Below are 20,491 nucleotides of genomic sequence, written 5' to 3'. Positions count from 1 at the left end.
CAATGCAGAATTTACAAAGAAAGACTAGAATGAATAATGTGCATGGGTAGAAAAAGGAACGTAGCTCGTCTGTTCGATGGAAATTGGTGTCCCTACATCTGATGGGGCAGCCTATACAGCTCATGATCTTGCCCAGGATTACCAAAAACTCAAAGCTGCTATTCCAGTTCACTAGGGAAATCTGACACCCACTTTTCCCCAAATAAAATAAAATCTGCGTGTTTCTGAGAGGAGCATCGTTAGTCCAGAGACTAATTTGTGCGGTAGCCTAGATGCTACAGAACCTATGCTAGTGCTGTCTGAAACCTGAATACTAAATGAGTCCTCAGAATGCGGAACTAATAGCATCTGGGCAATTCACCAAGGTACTCCTTCAAGTGGAAGGGACAGGGTCCGTAGGTACTGGAACATAATACTGGCAGTGGCTTCAAGCAATTGAAGTAGAAATGTGCACAAAAGCTTGATAGGTAGAGATGGATATATTTTGATATTTAATGGATCACAGGTACTTTAGCATACTAAACAAATGCTGCACAGAGCATGTTTTTGATCCATTTTGGTCCAAACTTTCTTGAACACAGTCACTTACCTTCAAAGAACTTGAAGGTGCAATCCTAGCACAGACAAGATCCTTTTGCATTCCATGGAATAGGTGCCACATTTAAAGTACAGGGTCGCGTGAAATAAGCAAAGGATAGCAACGGGGTAAGGTTAGATACTGTTTGGTAGTATCTATATAAAACTCGGAGAATATCATTTAGTATGTCACGCTGAAGCCTAAGTCAGTATGAGTGTCAGTATGAGTCAGTATGAAGTGATGGAAACAGCTGCAAGCATGATTGAGAGCTCTTTTTGTTCAGAATATCACCAGGTTGAGTCATCATCGGGATTTGTAGTCTGTTACCATCCAGTTTTTAAGTTCTCAACCATTTTGACTTTACCAATTACAGCTTGCGGTATACAACTACAGTTACATGTCTGTCTGTGTCACGCCAAGAGTCCAAGACCATTGTGACATCAGAGGTAACTCAGCCAATGATCACCCTTACACTACAGATAACGGGGATGCAGCCATTTCACTGAGTGTATGGGAGAGACATAGGGCCAGCTCTACAGTTTTTGCCGCCTCAAGCAGTTAGAAAAACTGCTGCTGTGGACAGCAAAAGGGAGAAACTGCCGCCACGGCCCACAGGACGGAGGAGCTGCTGCTGAATTGCCACCGCTGCGGAAACGCTGCCGCCCCTTTGTAACTGCCGCCCCAAGCACCTGCTTGGAACGCTGATGCCTGGAGCCGGCCCTGAAGAGACAGGACAGATGGTGGATTACTTGGCCCAGTTGCCACCTACACAAATCAGCACAATTCTCCCAGCACAACCCCCCTGACGCTAATCTATACAACTATCCCCACAACATAACCAGCCAGGAGTGGGGAGTGCCACTTAAAGTGGATGGATCATAGATTTGCTCTCCTTTTTCTGCCTGACCTTCGACTTTTCCTCTAGGGCCCCCCCATGCCCCGAACAGCCTGACCCCTGGCCCATGATTCCCTAAACCCCCTCCCTCCAAATTTGAGTGTTTGGGGTTATCGTGTGCATTGGTCACATAGTCTGTAGAACTGGAGGGGCACCCAGGCCATGGCTGGATAACCTTTTGGCTGGGAACCTGAGTGGCATTGGGATCTGGTGCACTAGGGTTTCATGTCACTCACTCAGATTTGGCCCTGTCACCTCTCCATGCAGCCAGGCCAAATCTGAGTGTGTGACATTGAAACCTGACACATGGGTTTGCAGTGCCACTTAGGTTTGGCCTGGCCAAAAAGCGGTGAGGCTATGGTCCAGGTGTCCCTCTTGGCTCTGTGGCCTGTGACCAGCACACACAGTAACTGCAAACACCCATAGCCTCTCACCCTCATAGCTGCCCTTGTTCATCATAAATCAACGCAAATCTCTGACTGCAGCTCCGTGTAATAGGGCAGTCTGTCTCTTTAAGAGCTAGGTGGGCCAGAGAGCCGCTGGTCCTGTGCTGGAGGGAAGCCCAGCAGGCAGGTACTGGGAATCAGCTGACCCTGCTCAACAGCTGATATTGACTGGGTCTGACTCTCAGCTGGAGTATATAAATGAGCACACCAGTTCCATGAGGAATACACTCTCCTGTGGCTGCAGCAGAAGGCTGTGAGAGGGCAAGCAGGCCCCACAGACGCCACTAGGCTGAGGAAGGTCCAGCCCCCATATCTGCCAGAGGGCCCCACAGTTTCAGTTAAGAACTGAGCTTTGGTGGTGGTTGTTTCATATTTCCCTTTGTGTGTGTTTTAAAGAATAAACTGAGCTCTGGGGAAAAGAATACAAATGGAACCAGACATGGATTTTTGTCCCAGGCTGGTGATTAGATCCATCCGCCTACAACCCCTACATCCAAATCAACACAACCACCACACACAACACAATCGGCATGCAGAATAACCCCCAAAACACAATAGCCTCACACCACAGCACACACCTCTCATTCACCGCCTTGCTTACCTAAGTCAGATGTGCTCCAAGTCCTCTGCACTTCTACTCACGCGTCTGATTGAATGTTTTGTATCTTTGTCTAGAGTCTTTTGTAAAATTGGAAATAAAAACCCAACTAGGCAAATGGAAGAAAAAGCATTTTACATTTTGAACTACAGAGATATATAAAAAAATGTTCGTGTGAACTATTTCAGCATTAAAATTGTCCAGAAGGAGATGGAAGTGCATCTGTGCACTGAAATATAGTGCACTGAAAAAGTGTTCTTAAAATGAAAGGCATTGTATTACATCTTGATACCTAATTTAGGTTCTGTATCAAAAACTAATAAAAGAGTTCTATAGCTTCTCCTGACAAGATTTGACAATATAGGATGCCTGCTGTTATATTTTTAAAGAATGTCCAATAAAAGAGGTTTGATTTTATTTTTCCAGTGAATGGATTAAAAAGTTTTCTGTAGAAATACTGTGAAAAGTATTTGAAGTTATCACCTCTCTTCTGATAAATGTTTTTTTACAGTTAATATACTCAGTTTTCTCTGTCTTTGTGTAAAAATCTTAAACTGATGATAAAACAGTGTTAGGGGGTTTTTTGTGTGTGTGTTGAGAGAGCACTTCAGTCCCTCAGTCATAATTTCCAAAGCTGTGGAAGCTGAAGAAAGCTGTGACCTTGTTTACTACCGAAATTACTAGCTGGCATTTGTCTAGTCTTTTGGCACTGTCTGCTTTTAAGCTATCATCAGTAACATTACATTCATTTGTTTCAATGCAAAAAAATGATAGACTGAACACTCTTATTTGGTTCCGTCAGTACTGATATCTACTCAAGTGTTTACTGCATTCTTTAGTATTGGTTCTGAACTCTTTTCCTTGACCTGATTACTCGAAGAGCCTCTATTAAGAACATCAGTGACACATTTGGAGGACTATTTTCTGTATTAATTCTCTACTCTTCCTTCTTATATTTCAGGGGCCTTGTGTCAACTCCCTGGTTCCTCTTGTCACTCTATTAGGACCAATAACTCAAGAACCCACTTTTTCACTTTGTTGTGATGTTCTAATTTTGTGCACATATTTTCGAAGTATTATTAACTTCTACCCACCGATGTAAAATACATAGTTTGTGAGATTGCCACTCCAATATCACTTTCTCCAGTCCACAGCTCTTTCCTTTGCAGATTAATGTTTTTCCCATTTCCTAAAAGTGGAAATCTGTGTTGAATGACTTATGAAGGAGAAAATCCATTTATTCACATGTAAGTGGAGAAATCCCAGTTAGTGTCTTGGATATATTGAGAATGTTACCCTCTTATTTTCAAATTTCTTTGTAGGCAGAATTACAAATACTGAATAGAAATGTAATTTTAGGGAGAACCATTGTGCTGTACTATCTTAGTGCTGTAGCTCCTGGCTTCCATTTGAATTTATAATACCTCAGTGGCTCCAGAGTTTCTGAGGTATGGTGCTCACATACCACAAATAGGGACATTGTGGAAAAGGCTAATTTGAAAAGCTCCAATTACAAGTTAGTAACATAGTTATCATCTGAACAGTTTCAGTACCACTTAGAATTTTAAATCAGTTTAGAAAAAAAAAGTACTTTCTTTCCAAAACTTTTGTCAAGTGATCTCTTGGTTCTGATTAAACAATTACATTTTATCAATGGATTTTATAAGATAAATACAGTAACAAATACATTTTATTTAAGAAAGGAAAATCATTTGCAAACAGCATAGGTTTTCTGAAGACTTTCCCACTACTTTGTTCTAAAATTAGATTTGCACTTGAGCAAGATAAAGATAATATTTTGATTAGATGGATATATAATTGCTGTTCTCAGCCCAGCTCAGCAGGATTTCCGTAAGAGTCCATGCAGATCTTGAGTGTTTTAATGCTAAACTGTTTAATTTAGTACCTGGTTTCTGTGTGCATAAGTGCTTTTTTTAAAAGGTTGGGTTTTTTTTTTGTTTGTTTTTTTAAAGAGATACTTTCCATTGGGTATAACCTCAGAAAAGCTTAAAGCATTATTCATGGTGTTTGCCCTTTTTCATTTAGCAATTTTTTTAACTACGTGAGCACTAATCATCATAATTCTACTTTGTTCAATTCTTTATTTGTATACCACCAGCATCAGTGCTGTCAGTGGAACTTTGAAAATGGTTTGTTAATTAATTCATACCTGATGGTTGATTCTGCTGCATTAGGGCAAACATTTATACGGTCAGTCATAAAACAATGTAAGATCATTTTGAATTATAATTTGAAGAAAAATAAATCAAACTTTGGACCTAAATTACTGAACAGTGATTTTTAAAGCTGGCCACTAAGGAAAACTATAGTTTTGGTTTTTTTGCTCTGATATTAACAAAGCTGACAGTTTACTTAGATAATAATGCTGATTTCCATGCAATTAGTTCTATGGTGCACCAGATTCAGCATATCATGACACTGGCTGTACATATAAAGAAGTGTTCAGAATGTTCTTTTATACTGTCAGTTTCAAAGGATTAAGAAGGATATAGAACTAATGGATTGTGTTGCTCACTAATTAATCTTTATTATTAAGGTTCTGTCAATATTCAGTTTGAGAAACAAAGAGTGTACCCTGCTACTAGTGTAATTAGATTGGGTAAAACTCATGCTGGGTGGAAAATTTGCAAAATTCTCAGAATATTTTTGATATATAATGTAATATTTTTATTGTAGTACCAGTATAATGGGGTGTATTGCCCCTCTAATGGACAGTCTGGAGCTTACAACTAAAGCTATGTCTACACCTACTGTACCGTAACTGCAGCATTGTAAGGCTCCTGTGTAGCCATTGTATGCTAACGGGAGAGAGCTGAGGCTTGGGTTTTGAACCTATAAAATTCCAATGTAGACATCTGGGCTTGATGCCTGACTTGCTGCACAGACCTCAGAACCAATTAAAGCAATATATAGCAATTAGGGATGAGAGTTGATTTTCTTTAGTCCCAACATTCTGGAAATAATTGTAAAAGACTCTGCTTCCCATAACCTTTGAAGGAAAATGAGAGGACCTCAAAGCAGTTTTATATGCTGCCTTCTCTTTTTCTTTCTCTTGTCCTAGAAATTGTAGAATGGAAGTTGTCTTACAGATTGAAACCATGCTAAAGCTCATACCCACTTCCCCCTGGTTTTTGAGAGATTGTTCCAAAAAGAAGTTTCTGCGTGATGAAGCCATGCTTGCTAGTCTTCTGCCATAGGGTTTGGCAGAGGTAATGCCATGAAAGACAGAAGGCTACTCATTGGTTACTGTTGGTCTCTGACCAGTAGCAGGTGTAAGAAGAAAAAACATGGCTAAAATCCTCATGTATGTGATAAGGATTGCTCTTAAGCTCATCTCCTTAGAAATACCCATCTTGACCCACTGCCCCATCTCATTTTTACCCTTCTCACTTGAAAATAAGAGATCAAAAGTGCAAGAGACTTGAGACTTAATTCTGCTTAGTGCCAAAAGGACTATACCTAGCATTAGATTTTCAACAGAGCTGAGTACAGTTGTGGCCAGAGTTTCAAAAGGACTCAGCTCCCATTTAAGCACCTAAATGAAGTGGCCAGCTTTTCAAAAGCTCTCAGCGCTCAGCAACTCCAATTGAAATGAGAACTTCTGAAAATCTGACTGCTTTTGTAGGTTTATAAGTGTAAGCTGTTGGGTGTTGAGCTCTTGAAACTATGGGCACTTATGTTCTTAAGCTTATTTAAGCCCACACGAGGAAGTCCATTACTATACTCGAGCACAACAACCATTTGCACCACAGTTTGCACTATGTAAGAGTTTGCAGAATCCAGGACTGAAACCTCTCCCATTCTTCTCTCTCCCCTCGACCCCCAATCTGATTTCTATTTGGTCTCTCTTATTAAATGAATTGATGGTCTTCTAATTCCTAGTGGAAAGAGAACCACATCACATTGATATCGTTGTTCGTAGTACAGAAGGGAATGACTGAACCTGGAGACTGCTACCTTTAGAGGTGATCCCACTAGATCACAGTGTGGCATAAGTGCAGCAGCGAAGAGAAGCTGTTATTGCTCCTGTTTGTCTATCCTTGTCATGGGACTAAGCAGAGATTATTCCAGCAACGTTTCATAAGTACTAAATTTAAACACTTTTAAAAACATCAGAATGACCATACTGGGTCAGACCACAGGGGTCTTCCAACAGTGGCAAATGCCAGGTGCATCAGAGGGAATAAACAGAACAAGTAATTATCAAGTGGTCTATTCCCTGTCACCCATTCCCAGCTTCTGGCAAACAGAGGCTAGGGATACCATCCCCGCCAATAGCCATTGATGGACCTATCCTCCATGAACTTGTCTAGTTCTTTTTTGAACCCTGTTATAGTCTTGGCCTTCACAACATCCTCTGGCAAAGAGTTCCACAGCTTGACTGTGCATTGTGTGACGAAATACTTCCTTTTGTTTGTTTTAAACCTGCTGCCTATTCATTTCATTGGATGACCCCTAGTTCTTGTGTTATGAGAAGGAGTAAATAACACTTCCTTATTTACTTTCTCTACACCAGTCATGATTTTACAGACTTCAATCATATCCCCACTTAGTCGTCTCTTTTCCAAGCTGAAAAGTCCCAGTCTTATTAACCTCTCCTCATATGGAAACTGTTCCATACCCCTAATAATTTTTGTTACCCTTTTCTGTAACTTTTCCAATTCCATTATATCTTTTATTTGAAATGGAGTGACCAGATCTGCGTGCCGTTTTCAAGATGTGGGTATACCATGGATTTATATAGAGGCAATAGCTAATAAGACAGAAAATATCCTATCCCTTTCCAAACGATTCCCAACGTTCTGTTAGCTTTTTTGATTAGTGCTGAACATTGAGTGGATGTTTTCAGAGAACTATCCATTATGCGTCTTGTAAAATTATATCTAGATAAAATGAAAATGCCCTTTGTCCATGTTTTATGGCTATAAAACATGATGTTGAAATAAGCTATTTTATTTTTTTTAGAAATTACTATATACACACACACAGAATGGCAAGCAGAGAACATATTTAAAGTTAATTTGCCATAATGAAATCAATATATGATGAAATCCATGTGTAATTATACACATGTTAAAGGAGAGTCCTTACTTTGACTTTTTCAAGAAATTGGTGAAGGCAATTTGACTTAATTTACAAAAGCATCTATAATTCTCGAAGTTACTAGTGCAGAATACCACACACCCTCCTCCCCCATAAAATCACTCTGGGCAGTCAGTCCCTTCATAAAAATATGTTAAACCTTTTCTGTGTGGTGGGAGTGCCTCAAATTTAGTCAGGGTTTTCCATTTGGGCCCCCAAACTACAGGGAAAAATCCCCATCTCCTCTACCCTGTTCTCTTCTGTCTTCTCACAGCCATCAGGGATTGGGGAGCCCTCAGAGCATCCTGCTATCCTGTCCTCCACAACCCATGCACACAATCCCTGCAAAGGAAAAATCCTCCTCTGGAGAAATCACACCCACTATTGCTGGTATTTTCTGCTTCTCATTGGGTCCAGGGAGAAGCTTGGGGCCATCATTCACCTCCAGGGAATCATGGCGCAGGTCCTGATGTGAGGAGTTGGCCTGGCTGTTGTCCACCATCCCCACTTTCCTACATGTGCTCTCAACTGCTGCCCTGGTTGCCACTGTTGCGACCCTGTCGATGATTTTCAGCAAGTCGGTGAATTCATTCCTAATCTAATCTTTGCAAAAGCCTTTGTGCTTACTGTAGTGCGAGAGACAGAAAAAGAAGAAAAACATTTTGGTTTGAGAAAATCTTAAGTCCTGATTACCTTACTGCATGCATTAAAAGTGGCATTCTGAAGAAGGGAACAACCTTCATTTATCTCGGAAGATTTTTAGAAAGTATTTGTTGTAATTGATTTAACTTGACGATTCAGTCTCACTTAAATCATTTTCTAGGGAGTAAAGTACTTGACCATATGAAATAAACATTACACATTTCCTTGCTTTCGTTTCATTGATCATAGTTATTCAGATTACCTATTCCTGAACTTAAATATTTGCTTTATGCATGTGAAATGAATATTTTATAAAAGCACTGCCCAAACCAAATATTGTAAATATTGGGAAGAGATTCTTTTTTATAAAAAATAAATGTAATATCCATAAGGCATGCATTTCACCTTTAGGGTATACAAAATGCAACAACCATAGATGGGTCTAGTGCAGTGGTCCCCAAACTATGGGGCACGCCCCTCCCAGGAGGGTGCGGAGGAACATTCGAGGGGGGGCAGGCCAGCCCCCATGGGGGACAGAGGGAACACCACCCAACCCTGCTCTGCCCCCATCTCCACTCTGACCTCAGCCCTAGCCCTGGCCCCAGCCTCGGCCACCGGCTCCCATCCCCACTCCCAGACACAGCTCTGCTCCCAAACGTGGCTCCTGGCCCTGATTGTAGGCCCACACCTTGCCACAGCCCCTGGCCCTGACCGCAGCCTCGCTCCTGGCTGAGGCCCCAGTGGCAGCGCTGGCCCTGCTCCCAGCCCCGGCTCCCAACTGTGGCTCCTGGAGGGGAGCAGACCAGGTAAGGGAGGGATGTGGACAAAAATTTTGGGGGACGATTGGTTTAGTGATTGGCTACTCATGCACCTCTATATTAAATTAACATTTAAAATGAAGAATTTTAGTTGTTAATTTACTAGATTTTATCCTAATATTATTGAGCTTGAGTGTCTTGTGAAACACTTGAATGTCCTGACTAAAAATAATATAGGAAATAATCTTCCCAGCTCACAGCCTGTGTTAGCAGAATGCATTTCCATAGGGCTTATGAAGGGAGGAATTTATCCCCAGTTGCAGCACATATAAGTGGCACATGGGGGCTATAGAACCTTATGGAGGATGTGATAAACTGTCCTCCCCACTGTAATAGAACTGAATCTGTTCTGGTTAGTCAGGAGTGGACTCTAAATGATCATAGGGGTACAATAGGGGGAGCAGTATTTACCCCAATAATAAGCTTCTATAGTACATAACATTTTAAAATTCCTCTTATTACTACAAAACATTTTGGAGCTTCCACATCATGCAAAATATACTACAGTATATTGACAATAACTGGACTATATGAGGACAGACATTCCTGTGACGAGTTCGGTCACAGAGACCTGCTTGGGACTGTCACCTGTCATGCTGAGATTACCTCTGAGCCTGTTTTCCCTGCCAAAGCTTGGGACTCTAGAGCCCTGCCTTGTTGAGCCAGACATGCAAGCCTGATACAACACAGACCCAGGTCTGGTCTGTGCCCCCAAAGCTGCAGATTTTAACCAAAAACTACTCAGCAGGTCACCTATCCCCAGCACCCAGACACCCAGTTCCCAATGGGATCCAAACCCCAAATAAATCTGCTTTACTCTATATAAAGCTTATACAGGGTAAACTCATGCATTGTCCACCCTCTATAACACTGATAGAGAGATATGCACAGCTGTTTGCTCCCCCAGGTATTAATCACTTACTCTGGGTTAATTAATAAACCCAAGTGATTTTATTAAGTATAAAAAGTAGGATACAAGTGGTTTCAAGTAATAACAGACAGAAAAAAGTAAGTCATCAAGCAAAATAAAGCAAAAACACGCAAGTCTAAGCCTAATACATTAAGAAACTAATTACAGGTAAAATCTTACCCTCGGAGATGTTCCAATAAGCTTCTTTCACAGACTAGACTCCAAATCCTTTCCTCTGGTACAGTCCTTGTTAGTTCCAGCAGACATCTTAGGTGGAAACTGGGGGTTTTCTCATGACTGGCACCCCTCTTTGTTCTATTCCACCCCCTTTTATAGTTTTGGCACCAGGTGGGAATCTTTTGTCTCTCTGGGTCCCCACTCCTCCTTCTAAATGGATGGGAAAGTACCAGATTTAAGATGGATTCCAGTATCATGTGATATAGTCACATGTCCTGTGAGACCCCAGCCTCCATTCTTCTGGGCCTGACTCACAGGAAGGCTTGCAAGTAAACAAAGCCATCTACAGTTAATTGTTCTGGTTAATGGGAGCCATCAAGATTCTAAACCACCATTAATGGCCCACACTTTGCATAATTACAATAGGACCTCAGAGTTATACTTTATATTTCTAGCTTCAGTTACAAGAATGCCGTATGCATACAAATAGGATGAACACACTCAGTAGATTATAAGCTTTGTGATGATACCTTACAAGAGACCTTTTGCATAAAGCATATTTCAGTTACATTATATTCACATCCAAAGCATATTTTCATAAAACATTTGGAGTGCAATGTCACAATTCCATCTTACCTTGAAGTACTGCAAGTACTTAAAATATATCACTAATGATTTAGATATGTATATTGGTTTGGATATCCTCTATGTACTCCTACAAATTGACTGATCAGATAGGGTTACAGTAAAATTTGCAGGAAATATATTTATGAATCAGGTATAAGAAAGGGAGTTTTATTACTTGCATGACTGATAAACCTGGGACATTTTTGTGGAAGATAGCCGTTGGGAATAATAACTTAGTGACAAAACAGAAAAAGGGTAATAATTCATAAATTAGTAGGTCATTAATCTTGTCTTTATGAGAGAACAAGCTAATTTATTTCAGAGAAGATTGAACCTGAGGTACAATTTATAATCTTTTTGATAGCCAAGTAATGTTGAAAGGCTCATAATGTAATGCTATATTATTCATCCTTTGAACTTGAGCTATTTTTATGAAATAATGGAGGGAACAGACAAGAGAAATATCAACTTTTTGGAACACAGTAAAGCAACAGGGAAGTATTGGTTTGCTGTACAATTTTCAGAGAGGTGAGAATTGAATAAGTGGGCAATATCATTTGTGAAATAGAGCAGCATTGTAAATGAAGATTGATTGCATTTTTAAAACACAATAGTTGCCATTAAAATATCATTTGCAAATAACGTCACACATTAAGCCTGATTGCCTCCTTTCTACAAAATAACCCAGTGGAGGGGAGAGTGGAGGAGGAAAACATTGTATGAGTTCTTTTCCAAGCTCTTAGCTGAGGTAGGTGGGATATGTCCTCCCTTGTGGAACAAACTGGATGATGGTGTCTTCAAACCCTGTGGATCTCAGTTCCAGCTGTATTAAAGTTCTGTGCCTCTGCACTGCTCTATATTCCATGTAGGTCTTTCTGCATTGGTAGCTACTCTTGGAAGTCCTCATGAAGGTGGGTTCTTCAGCATAAAGGGAACCACAGAGAAGCTATTGTCGCTGCAAGCTGCATTCACTTTTTGCGAATTCCCTGAAGGGCTTGTGGGGGGATGCTCCTGGGAATAACAGTACCTCTTTCTGCTCACAGCCACTATCTTGCCTCACATGTCTTCCCCTCCTCTTCTGCACTGGGCCCTCTGCAGAGTTCACGGGGAGGCTGACCCTTTGCCCTGGATCACAGAAAGAGAGATGTGTAGATCACAGGGGGAGTGTTATGGTCAATGGTATCTGCAATATTATAGTTATTTTCTATACTGAGTTATGTCCTGACTGGCTTTAAAAATGGTCTTAATAAGTTTATGGAGAGAATGATATGATGAAACTGCTTACAATGGCATGTAGCCACCTGCGACTGCTGGTAGTAAATATCTCCAAGAGCCGCTGATGGGACACTAGATGGGGAGAGCTCTGAGTTACTCCAGAGAATTCTTTCCCAGGTGTCTGGCTGGAGGGTCTTGCCCACATGCTCACGGTCTAACTGATCACCATATTTGGGATCGGGAAGGAATTTTCCCCTGGTTCAGATTGGTAGAGACTGTAGGATTTTTTTGCCTTCCTCTGCAGCATGGGGCACGGGTCACTTGAAGGTTTAAACTAGTGTAAATGGTGGATTCTCTGTAACTCAAAGTCTTTAAACATGATTTGAGGACTTCAGTAACTTAGACAGAGGTGATGGGTCTATTACAGGAGTGGGTGGGTGAGGTTCTGTGGCTTGCAGTGTCAGATTAGATTATCATGATGGTCACTTATGGGTTTAAAGTCTGAGTCTGTGTCAGATACCACTGCATAATAATTGTTGACAAATGTTTTTAAGTGGTAGTCACTATGTATATGGTATCTGGAAAAAGATGCATACGCAATAAACTTTTCTAAATATAATAAGTAAATAGATCTTTTAATATATTTTCTCTACACAGAACAAGAAATTATACAAAATAATGTTATTTGGAAGCTTAAATATATTCAAAAGTTTCTCTCTAGAAAAATTAATTTTGACTATGTATAAGTGAAAAGACTTCTGTGATTCCAGAGTTACTTGTGTGATGTGTGTACTGTAGAAAGAATCTCCTTATACAAACTGCATATGTCTCTCCAGATGTTTGTGTGTGAAATATTTTTGGAACGCTTTACATAATTATACTTTTTTTATTTTTTTAAGATAAAGATACAGCAGTTGAACTTCCTATAAAATTTACTCCACAATATCCTGGTCGCTATCCCTGCCAGATTCTGCTGCAATCTTCCTATGATATCCGGGTCTACTTGATTGAGTGTGTGGTGAATACAGACAGTACTGAGGCTGAGCTTGAATTTGTAACACCAGCCTATCAGGCCGTGATTCAGGACCTACCGATAGTAAGTCCATTTTATAATTAGAAGGTTAAATCAAGATTCAGGATTATTGGATTCAGCCTTTTAAATTAAAATGAACATCTATGTATCATAGAACCCACAAAAGTACTGAAATACTGACTTTATCTTGTTACCCAAAGTCTAAATGGTATGTAAACATAAAACTTGTTTAGGGAAAAGAGTTACTGATTGTTTTCGATCCACCTAAATAACTACTGAGTCTGTTATTCCTAATGATTTTTCTTCTGTGACTGACACTTATTAATATATAGGATATTGCAAGTAGTGGAGAAAAGATTGGTATGAGTAGTATGAATACTACATGTAAGATTTCTGGCAATGGAAGGAAAGCAGAAATCTGAATTAAGGAGCATGATAGCAGAATTAAATATTGTACAGATCGTAGTAATGTATTTTTCCCCACAAAAAAGAAATTGTTTTTAAAAATAATTATTTAAGAGAAATGTGAGGTTGTAAATAATATGTAAGGCTACGATTTAGTCATGGGTATTTTCAGTAAAAGTTATGGACAGGTCATGGGAAATAAACAAAAATTCACAGCCCATGACCTGTCCATGACTTATACTATAAATACCCCTGACTAAATTTTGGGGGGTAGGGGGTGGCGCTACTGGTGTGGGCATCCCGGGGGGCCACTGCTGGGAGGGCGGCCATGGCCAGTGGCACCAGCTGCAGGGAGCTGCCGGAGCAGCGGCTGCTTCTGCTGCCCTGGGACTGCTGCCTGGGCTGCCGAGCAGCAGCTGCTCTGCCACCCCAGGGACTGCTGCTCAGGAAGTCCCTGGGGCCAGACACACCGGCTGCTGCTCAGGCGCTTCCCGGGGCCAGCTGCCCGGGGCCACCTGAGCATCGGCCAGTGAGGCTGGCTGCGAGGCTGCCTGAGTGGCTGGCTGCAGAACTGCTCCAGCAGTGGCCATTGTGGCTGGCCCTTGGGTCACTGGACAGCTGGCCTCAGAGCCATCTGCTTGGGTGACCCCAGTGTTAGCCCCACTTGCCACTGCAGAAATCATGGAGGTCGCAGAAAGTCACAGAATCCGTGACTTCCGCAACCTCCGCGACAGACACAGAGCCCTAATAATATGTAATATAGATACATTAGAAAAGTGTATTCAAAAGTTAAATATTTGAAGCATTCAATACTAAGAAGCTATGGTTTAAGAGAGGGGTTCAGTAATTAACATATTAGATTAATGACTATTCTGATCTACTTTAATAATTTATCTCCGGCAATGACCAGGACGTGATGCTCCAGAAACTGATGCACGAAATCCCATAGTGCACAATTATGGTGTAAGCCAACAGACCAAAAAGATAGATTAGAAAGAGAAAGAGTCAAAGTGTGAATTTTGAGCTGTAGGGTTGGGTATCTTCTTCAGAGAAGACATTTTCAAACTTTTGAGGCCATCAGCAGACTGTCTCAAATTAAAAGATAAAGAGAGAAAACGATGTGGCATAAAACAACAAGAGGAAGACTTAAAGGTTCTGTTAGAAGTGAAAATGTTACCTAAGGTTTGCACCAGGAGTTGAGAGTGCTGCACATACAATATTTTGAGTGAGGTGGTCAGGAAGAAGAGAGAGATATAGTCACACTGAGAAAGTCACACTGAGATCTGATGGGACAAGAAGAGGGGAGGGATCCATGATCAGACATGAGATCAGTAGCTTGTCTGGAGAAGGACAGTATTGTGAAAGCACAGTGAAACACTGAAAATAACGAAGGAGGTTGTTCTGAAAGTAGTTAACAAAGAAACACTGAAAGTGAAACATTTCCTAATGCAATCTTTTCACTCTCTTTTCCTTGCAATATCTTTTTATTATTAAGACAAAAGAAAAGTAGGGAAAAATCATGGGGTTGTATTAAATGTACATTTAGAAAACACACATACACGTGCATACACACACACACACACAGATCCCAGCCTATTTTAAAATGTTATTAAATTTGCAAGTAAAGCACTAAAAAGTTGGGAAATGTCCAAATTAAGGTTATCTGGGCAACATTAGTTTCTACTCTCTTGTGTATATGCATAATGACACAGTCTTTAATTGAAGGACTGCATACTTTATTTACATTTTCCACAGAACCCCGTTACCTTCAGTGCGCAGGATAGATGGTGTGCAAGGAATGAAGTGGTGGTTCAATATTTTTGTCCTCCTCATTTTATGTGTGCCGTAGGTCTTATTTACTGCAGGCCACTATACCCTGCTCTGAATAGAGAAGGAATAATTTCTTCATGGGCTTTTCTGTGGCACTCATCACAGGAGTCATGCTTGACATTAATGAGTTTATCTTTGCAACACCCCTGTATGGAAGGGAGTGTTTTAACAGATGATGAAATTGGTGTATTAAGATGAAATTTCCCCAACTTGGCACTTGAGGCCTGATGATTTTGGATGGTGTTTAGCATTTTATAGCACTTTCTGTTCAAAGTACGGTAGAGACATTAACAAATTAATCCTCACAACACTCTGGTGTGGCAGGTGGGCAAATTATTATTCCCAGTTTTACAAGTGGGGGAATGGAAACTGAAAGGCAAGGTGACTTGCCCAGGCTACACAGTGAGCTAGTGGCAGAGTGAGGATAAGATGTCAGAGTCTTTTGAATCCCAATCCTGTGCTCATTTCTTCAGAGCATACTGCCTTAATGGGTGCGGAGCTCAGCTTCTACAGCACACACTGACTTCAGCTGCTGTTGTGAATGCTCAGAACTCCTACAAATCAGACCCCAGGTGTTTTCTGTTGGACAACCAGAAAATGAGGCATCCACAGTTAGTGGCCACCTCTGAAAACTTTGGTTTACCTGGCTTGCCTAGCATCACATCGGAACTCCATGGCAGATGTAGGGCTAGAACCCACCTCTCCTGTGTGATATTCAACTTCTTTAATCACATCACACTCCTTTTACTTCCTGAACTTCCTTTTCTCATTCACCACCATCTTGCAGTTTCTTGAAGGAATGAGGCAGAGGTTCTACAGTCAACAGCCTCATCTGTTCCATAATCTTGCATGATTTCCTGGGCACTGATCGTCCTGTATACTCACAAGCTGATCCAAAGCCAAAGGAAATCAATGGAAAGACTCCCAATTACTTCTGTGGGCTTTGGATCAAGCCCTGAACAAAGCAGGGGTCAGAAAATTTAAAAATGTATGACAATGCATATGTCCAAGGGATTAGAATTAAGATTGCCCAGGCAACCTAAATTTTGGCATTTCCTAACATTTTAGTGTTTAACTTTGATAGTGTTGTTGTTTTATGCAATTTTCAAGTTGTTTTTTAAAAGTAAAATTAAACTCTATTATTTGAAGCTATGTACTGATACAGTTTTTTCTGTTCTATGTATAAGGAAATTCTGCAGTATCTCGGGCATAACACGGTGATTACTACAGATTAATACTGTGACACTGTACTTCCATGTGTGGGCAGGTCCTTCTTCAACTAATGAACAGCATTCAGCCATGGAAGAATTTCGAAGGTGATACAGTTGCTTTTCTCTGGCTGACAGATCTTTTCCTGTTTGAGGCCAGAGAGAGCAGTTTACATCATGTATTGGTCTCTGTCTCTGTACTGATAGGGGAATCAAAGGCCTATGGCTATTTTAAGCCATATTTCCTGGCTAACATCATGAGTAGATCTGTCAGCCATAGGGAAAAAAATAACAAAGGAGCCATATTCTGCATCAAAATTTCAACTTTGCTCCTTTTTACCATGCCAATAACCAATCAAAATGATGGGATATTTATTTCTCCTAATTTTATTTTCCTTTTTAAGTAATAAGTAAGATAATGGATATTGATCTGCTCAGCCTGTCTATGCGGCCTGCCCCTAGAACTGGAGTTTCTTTTGTGTGTTGCTGGATAAAGGGTGTGCTGGTTTTAAAGAGGATGAGATTCTGATGTTGTGGAGCATGAGAGAAAAACATATTTGCATGAACTCTTCATCTCCCATTAAGCCTCCAACTTGTCAACACATAACTGTTGGTTTTTCTTTCATGCTTTGGGTTCTGCCACAGGACAGTCTGTCTGCTAAACAGTTTAGTGTTTAGCAGAGTCAGTATCTGAGTGCATATGGTTAGATTGAGCCCATAATTATAAGTACAATCAAACTTATTTTATAGTACGAGTACGTAATACATGAATTTTTAGAGCATTCCTACTAGTACCTATAGTGCCAGCATTATTGAACTTATGGTTGAATACATTTAAAATTTTAAAAATATAATCTTTATTTTCCTAAAATCTGCTCTGAGTTGGCACTTTTGAAAAAATAAAGATTGTGATCTGATTTGGTGTCCATTCTAAGAATTAATGGCAAGAAAGTTAAATGTAGCTGCAATTGCAGGTAAATGTATGTTGTAACTTTAAAAGTACCATTTGGATGACATCTGTTTTTTCCCCCCAGAGTAATATGTCTAATCAGGACTGGAAACTTCAAGCAATCCTAGAGGGACATTGTTTTTATGGCCCTCCTCTCATATATGTGGGTCCAGGTGAAACAACACAGTATCCTCTCATGTTTAAGCCCATTGCTGAGTGTGTAACTCTGGTAAGAGAAAAGAGACTTTCAGCCTTTATACGAAGTGCTGCTACGCATAAAACTGTGCCTACACTCCAGGAAACCCCTTAAGCAGGTGTTTAATATTAAGCATCTGCTTACAAGGTTTTCTGAATCAGGGTTATTCAGGGCAAGACTTTTTCCTGAGGATGTACATGAAATAAGCTGCCTTCAGGGGAGCTTAGGCTAATATTTGTATGGTCAATTTTTCTTTTCTCGTGGTCTTACCCTCTCTCTCTGCCCACCCAATTTTATTAAAATTATTAGGTATTCTATACAAATTGCAAACACTCTAATTACAAATATGTACAGTGCATTCCAGCCTTTATTTAATCAGTAAATTCAGGAAATGCCAATTTTAAGGTTCTTTAATAACACTGAGTATCCCTCATTGCACATATATGTCATGGGGATTCTATAGGAATGGATGTTATATTAGTTCATTCATTAATTTCCATTGATAGGTATGTCATTGCTCACATTGGGGTGGATTCCCAGGCACTCTGTGCCAATGGTAGTTGCCATTCTGGATATTATGAGGTACATACCAGGGCAAGGGCTGTTTCAGCTTTTAACAGGAAGTAGTTTGTACTGAGCTACTCTGGTGTTTGGCATGCCATACAAAAACACAAATTTACAGTACCACTCTTTTGCCTAACACAAAATAATTACTTTCTACAAACTACAATAACCTATTCAGATTCCTTACTAACATCAGTATAATGTAGTTCACAAATCCAGTAACAAAAATACAAACCCTCCTAAAAGAGTTAACAGTCCTAAAGACAAACCTCATCTAAACTAAAACAACCCAAGCTAGGGAATATGGAATCATTCCCTGGGAACACTGTCATTACACAGGTTTCAGAGTTGCAGGCGTGTTAGTCTGTATTCGCAAAAAGAAAAGGAGTACTTGTGGCTACAGCTCACGAAAGCTCATGCTCAAATAAATTTGTTAGTCTCTAAGGTGCCACAAGTACTCCTTTTCTTTTTGTCATTACACAGACAACAGAGTTAAGATCATTGTGTGGTTGTACTCTATATTTCCTGCTTCATGAGAGTTGGAGTTGGATATATTTTATTCTTAGCAATTATTAATTATTTTCAATAAGCTTTTTGTATGTTTGAATTATATATTATATTTGAAAAATAATATAGGATGTAAGGAGAAGCCACATTTTAAAGGATATGCATGAAGGGTTAGATTTACGGGTTGAGTATTCGTGTTTAACTCTATATTTTCTAACTTCTGAGTGTTTGGTTTCTCATTCTTAATGTTACACTAATATTAGTAATCATTTATTATTTATTTGTTAGGCACAGATACTGCACAATATTTTTGTTTGGAGTATATAATCTATGTGTGTGGATAGCCATAGCTCACTCTGTTACACTGTTGCAACTTCACTAGCTTCAGAGGAGTTACTTCAGTGTACATAAGAATAGAATTTGGATATGTGATATTGCATCACATATATATACATATATAATATCATCACATATCCAAATTCTATTTATGTAGGTATAAAGCATTTAGTGTGTTTGCACATACTCAGCAGATGTGTATCACATGTAGATCCCTACACACAACTGGTCAGGCATGAAACACCAGTTCTTTGGAATCTCAGTCTCACAGCAAAATATCAAGAGGTAGGTCACCCACACAAAACCTATGTACTCCCACCCAGAGGGCAGATTTTGTCAGTTTTTAGCGCGGTCCTTTCTCTCCATCCTGGACTAGTTTAATAGCCTTGTCTGTACTCTAGTGGTGAAATCCTGGCTCCACTGAAGTCAATGGGAACTTTGTCATTGATTTGAATGGGGCCAGGATTTCTCCCCAGGTCCTCATTATTATGGAGACTTCCCCAGCAGGTCCCTGTTCTCTCAATACTCTTAAAATTCTCATTCTCTGTTAGTGTAGTATTGATGCATCTGCTCTTTATCTTTCCTACCAGAATGAGGATCCCCAAAATGGAGTTAGCTTATGAAAGAAAGCTGTGGATGCTGGAGTTCAGTAGATAGTTCAGATGCTGATTGCATTTTCTTGGTCTTTCTTTTAAAATTATAATCCACAGGAATTCTTCCCAAACCTTCCAGACTGTATCATTAAATAAGTTGATGGTTTTCAGAAGAATCTTCATTTTTTTTTAAACAGTCTGACAAAATCATTCCCTTTGGGGCCAAATTCCACCAACAGTCAATTTTAGCAAGATGCAAAGTTTCTTCCTCCTAGGCCATTGATTTAAATCTGATCAGAATTTAAATAGCCAAACAATAATGAGTTGCAAACAGGTCAGCTTCAGCCTTGTTACTTAATGGTTTTAAGATTTCACTGTTTTAGTTTCATCCATAAATGTGTTGCTGCAGTTATCATTCAAAGACGGAATAAAATTCATAGGTTTTGAGGGTGGATATTAATGATCTGAGTTCTCATTTTGTAGTTTCTCAAAATGTTAATAGAATTCTATTATTCTGATCAATGCAGTGGGCAAAGCTACTAGGCAAAGTTATTCTGTGAAAACCAGCAATAATGTTGAAGTCCAAGATACAAAAATGACATAGGCAAATTTTATTTGTAATTTATTGTGTATGAGGATTCATATAACAGATGAAAGAAAGAGTTACTTTTGTCTCTTTCTTGTGTATAGTAAATAAAATTGATTCAGAAAAGTTTAGTGCCAAGAGCTACCTCCTGCACCTGATTCTGTTGGATGGGTACTGCTGGAACAAAGAAGTACCTTTCTCTTCCAGTTTTTCATGTTAATTAGGAATAGTGATGGTTCAGAAAATATTTTCTTGGAAGGTATATTTGTTTGATGA

General features: G+C 39.9%; 1 protein-coding gene across 1 annotated transcript in view; it reads left to right on the top strand.

The window, feature by feature from the left end:
• The window catches only part of CFAP47 (cilia and flagella associated protein 47), a 649,074-nt gene that overhangs the window by 319,026 nt on the left and 309,557 nt on the right, over window positions 1–20,491 (top strand). The window contains exons 46-47 of the mRNA XM_084621504.1: window positions 12,908–13,104; window positions 17,519–17,662. Of these exons, the coding sequence (XP_084477630.1) occupies window positions 12,908–13,104; window positions 17,519–17,662 (341 nt within the window). The remainder of the gene's footprint in view (window positions 1–12,907; window positions 13,105–17,518; window positions 17,663–20,491) is intronic.

This window comes from Lepidochelys olivacea, assembly GCF_965140295.1.
Source record: "Lepidochelys olivacea isolate rLepOli2 genome assembly, chromosome: 1".
NCBI lineage: Eukaryota > Metazoa > Chordata > Testudines > Cheloniidae > Lepidochelys > Lepidochelys olivacea.
Note: the sequence above shows the minus strand (reverse complement) of the source record. Positions and strands in the feature narration are given on the sequence as shown.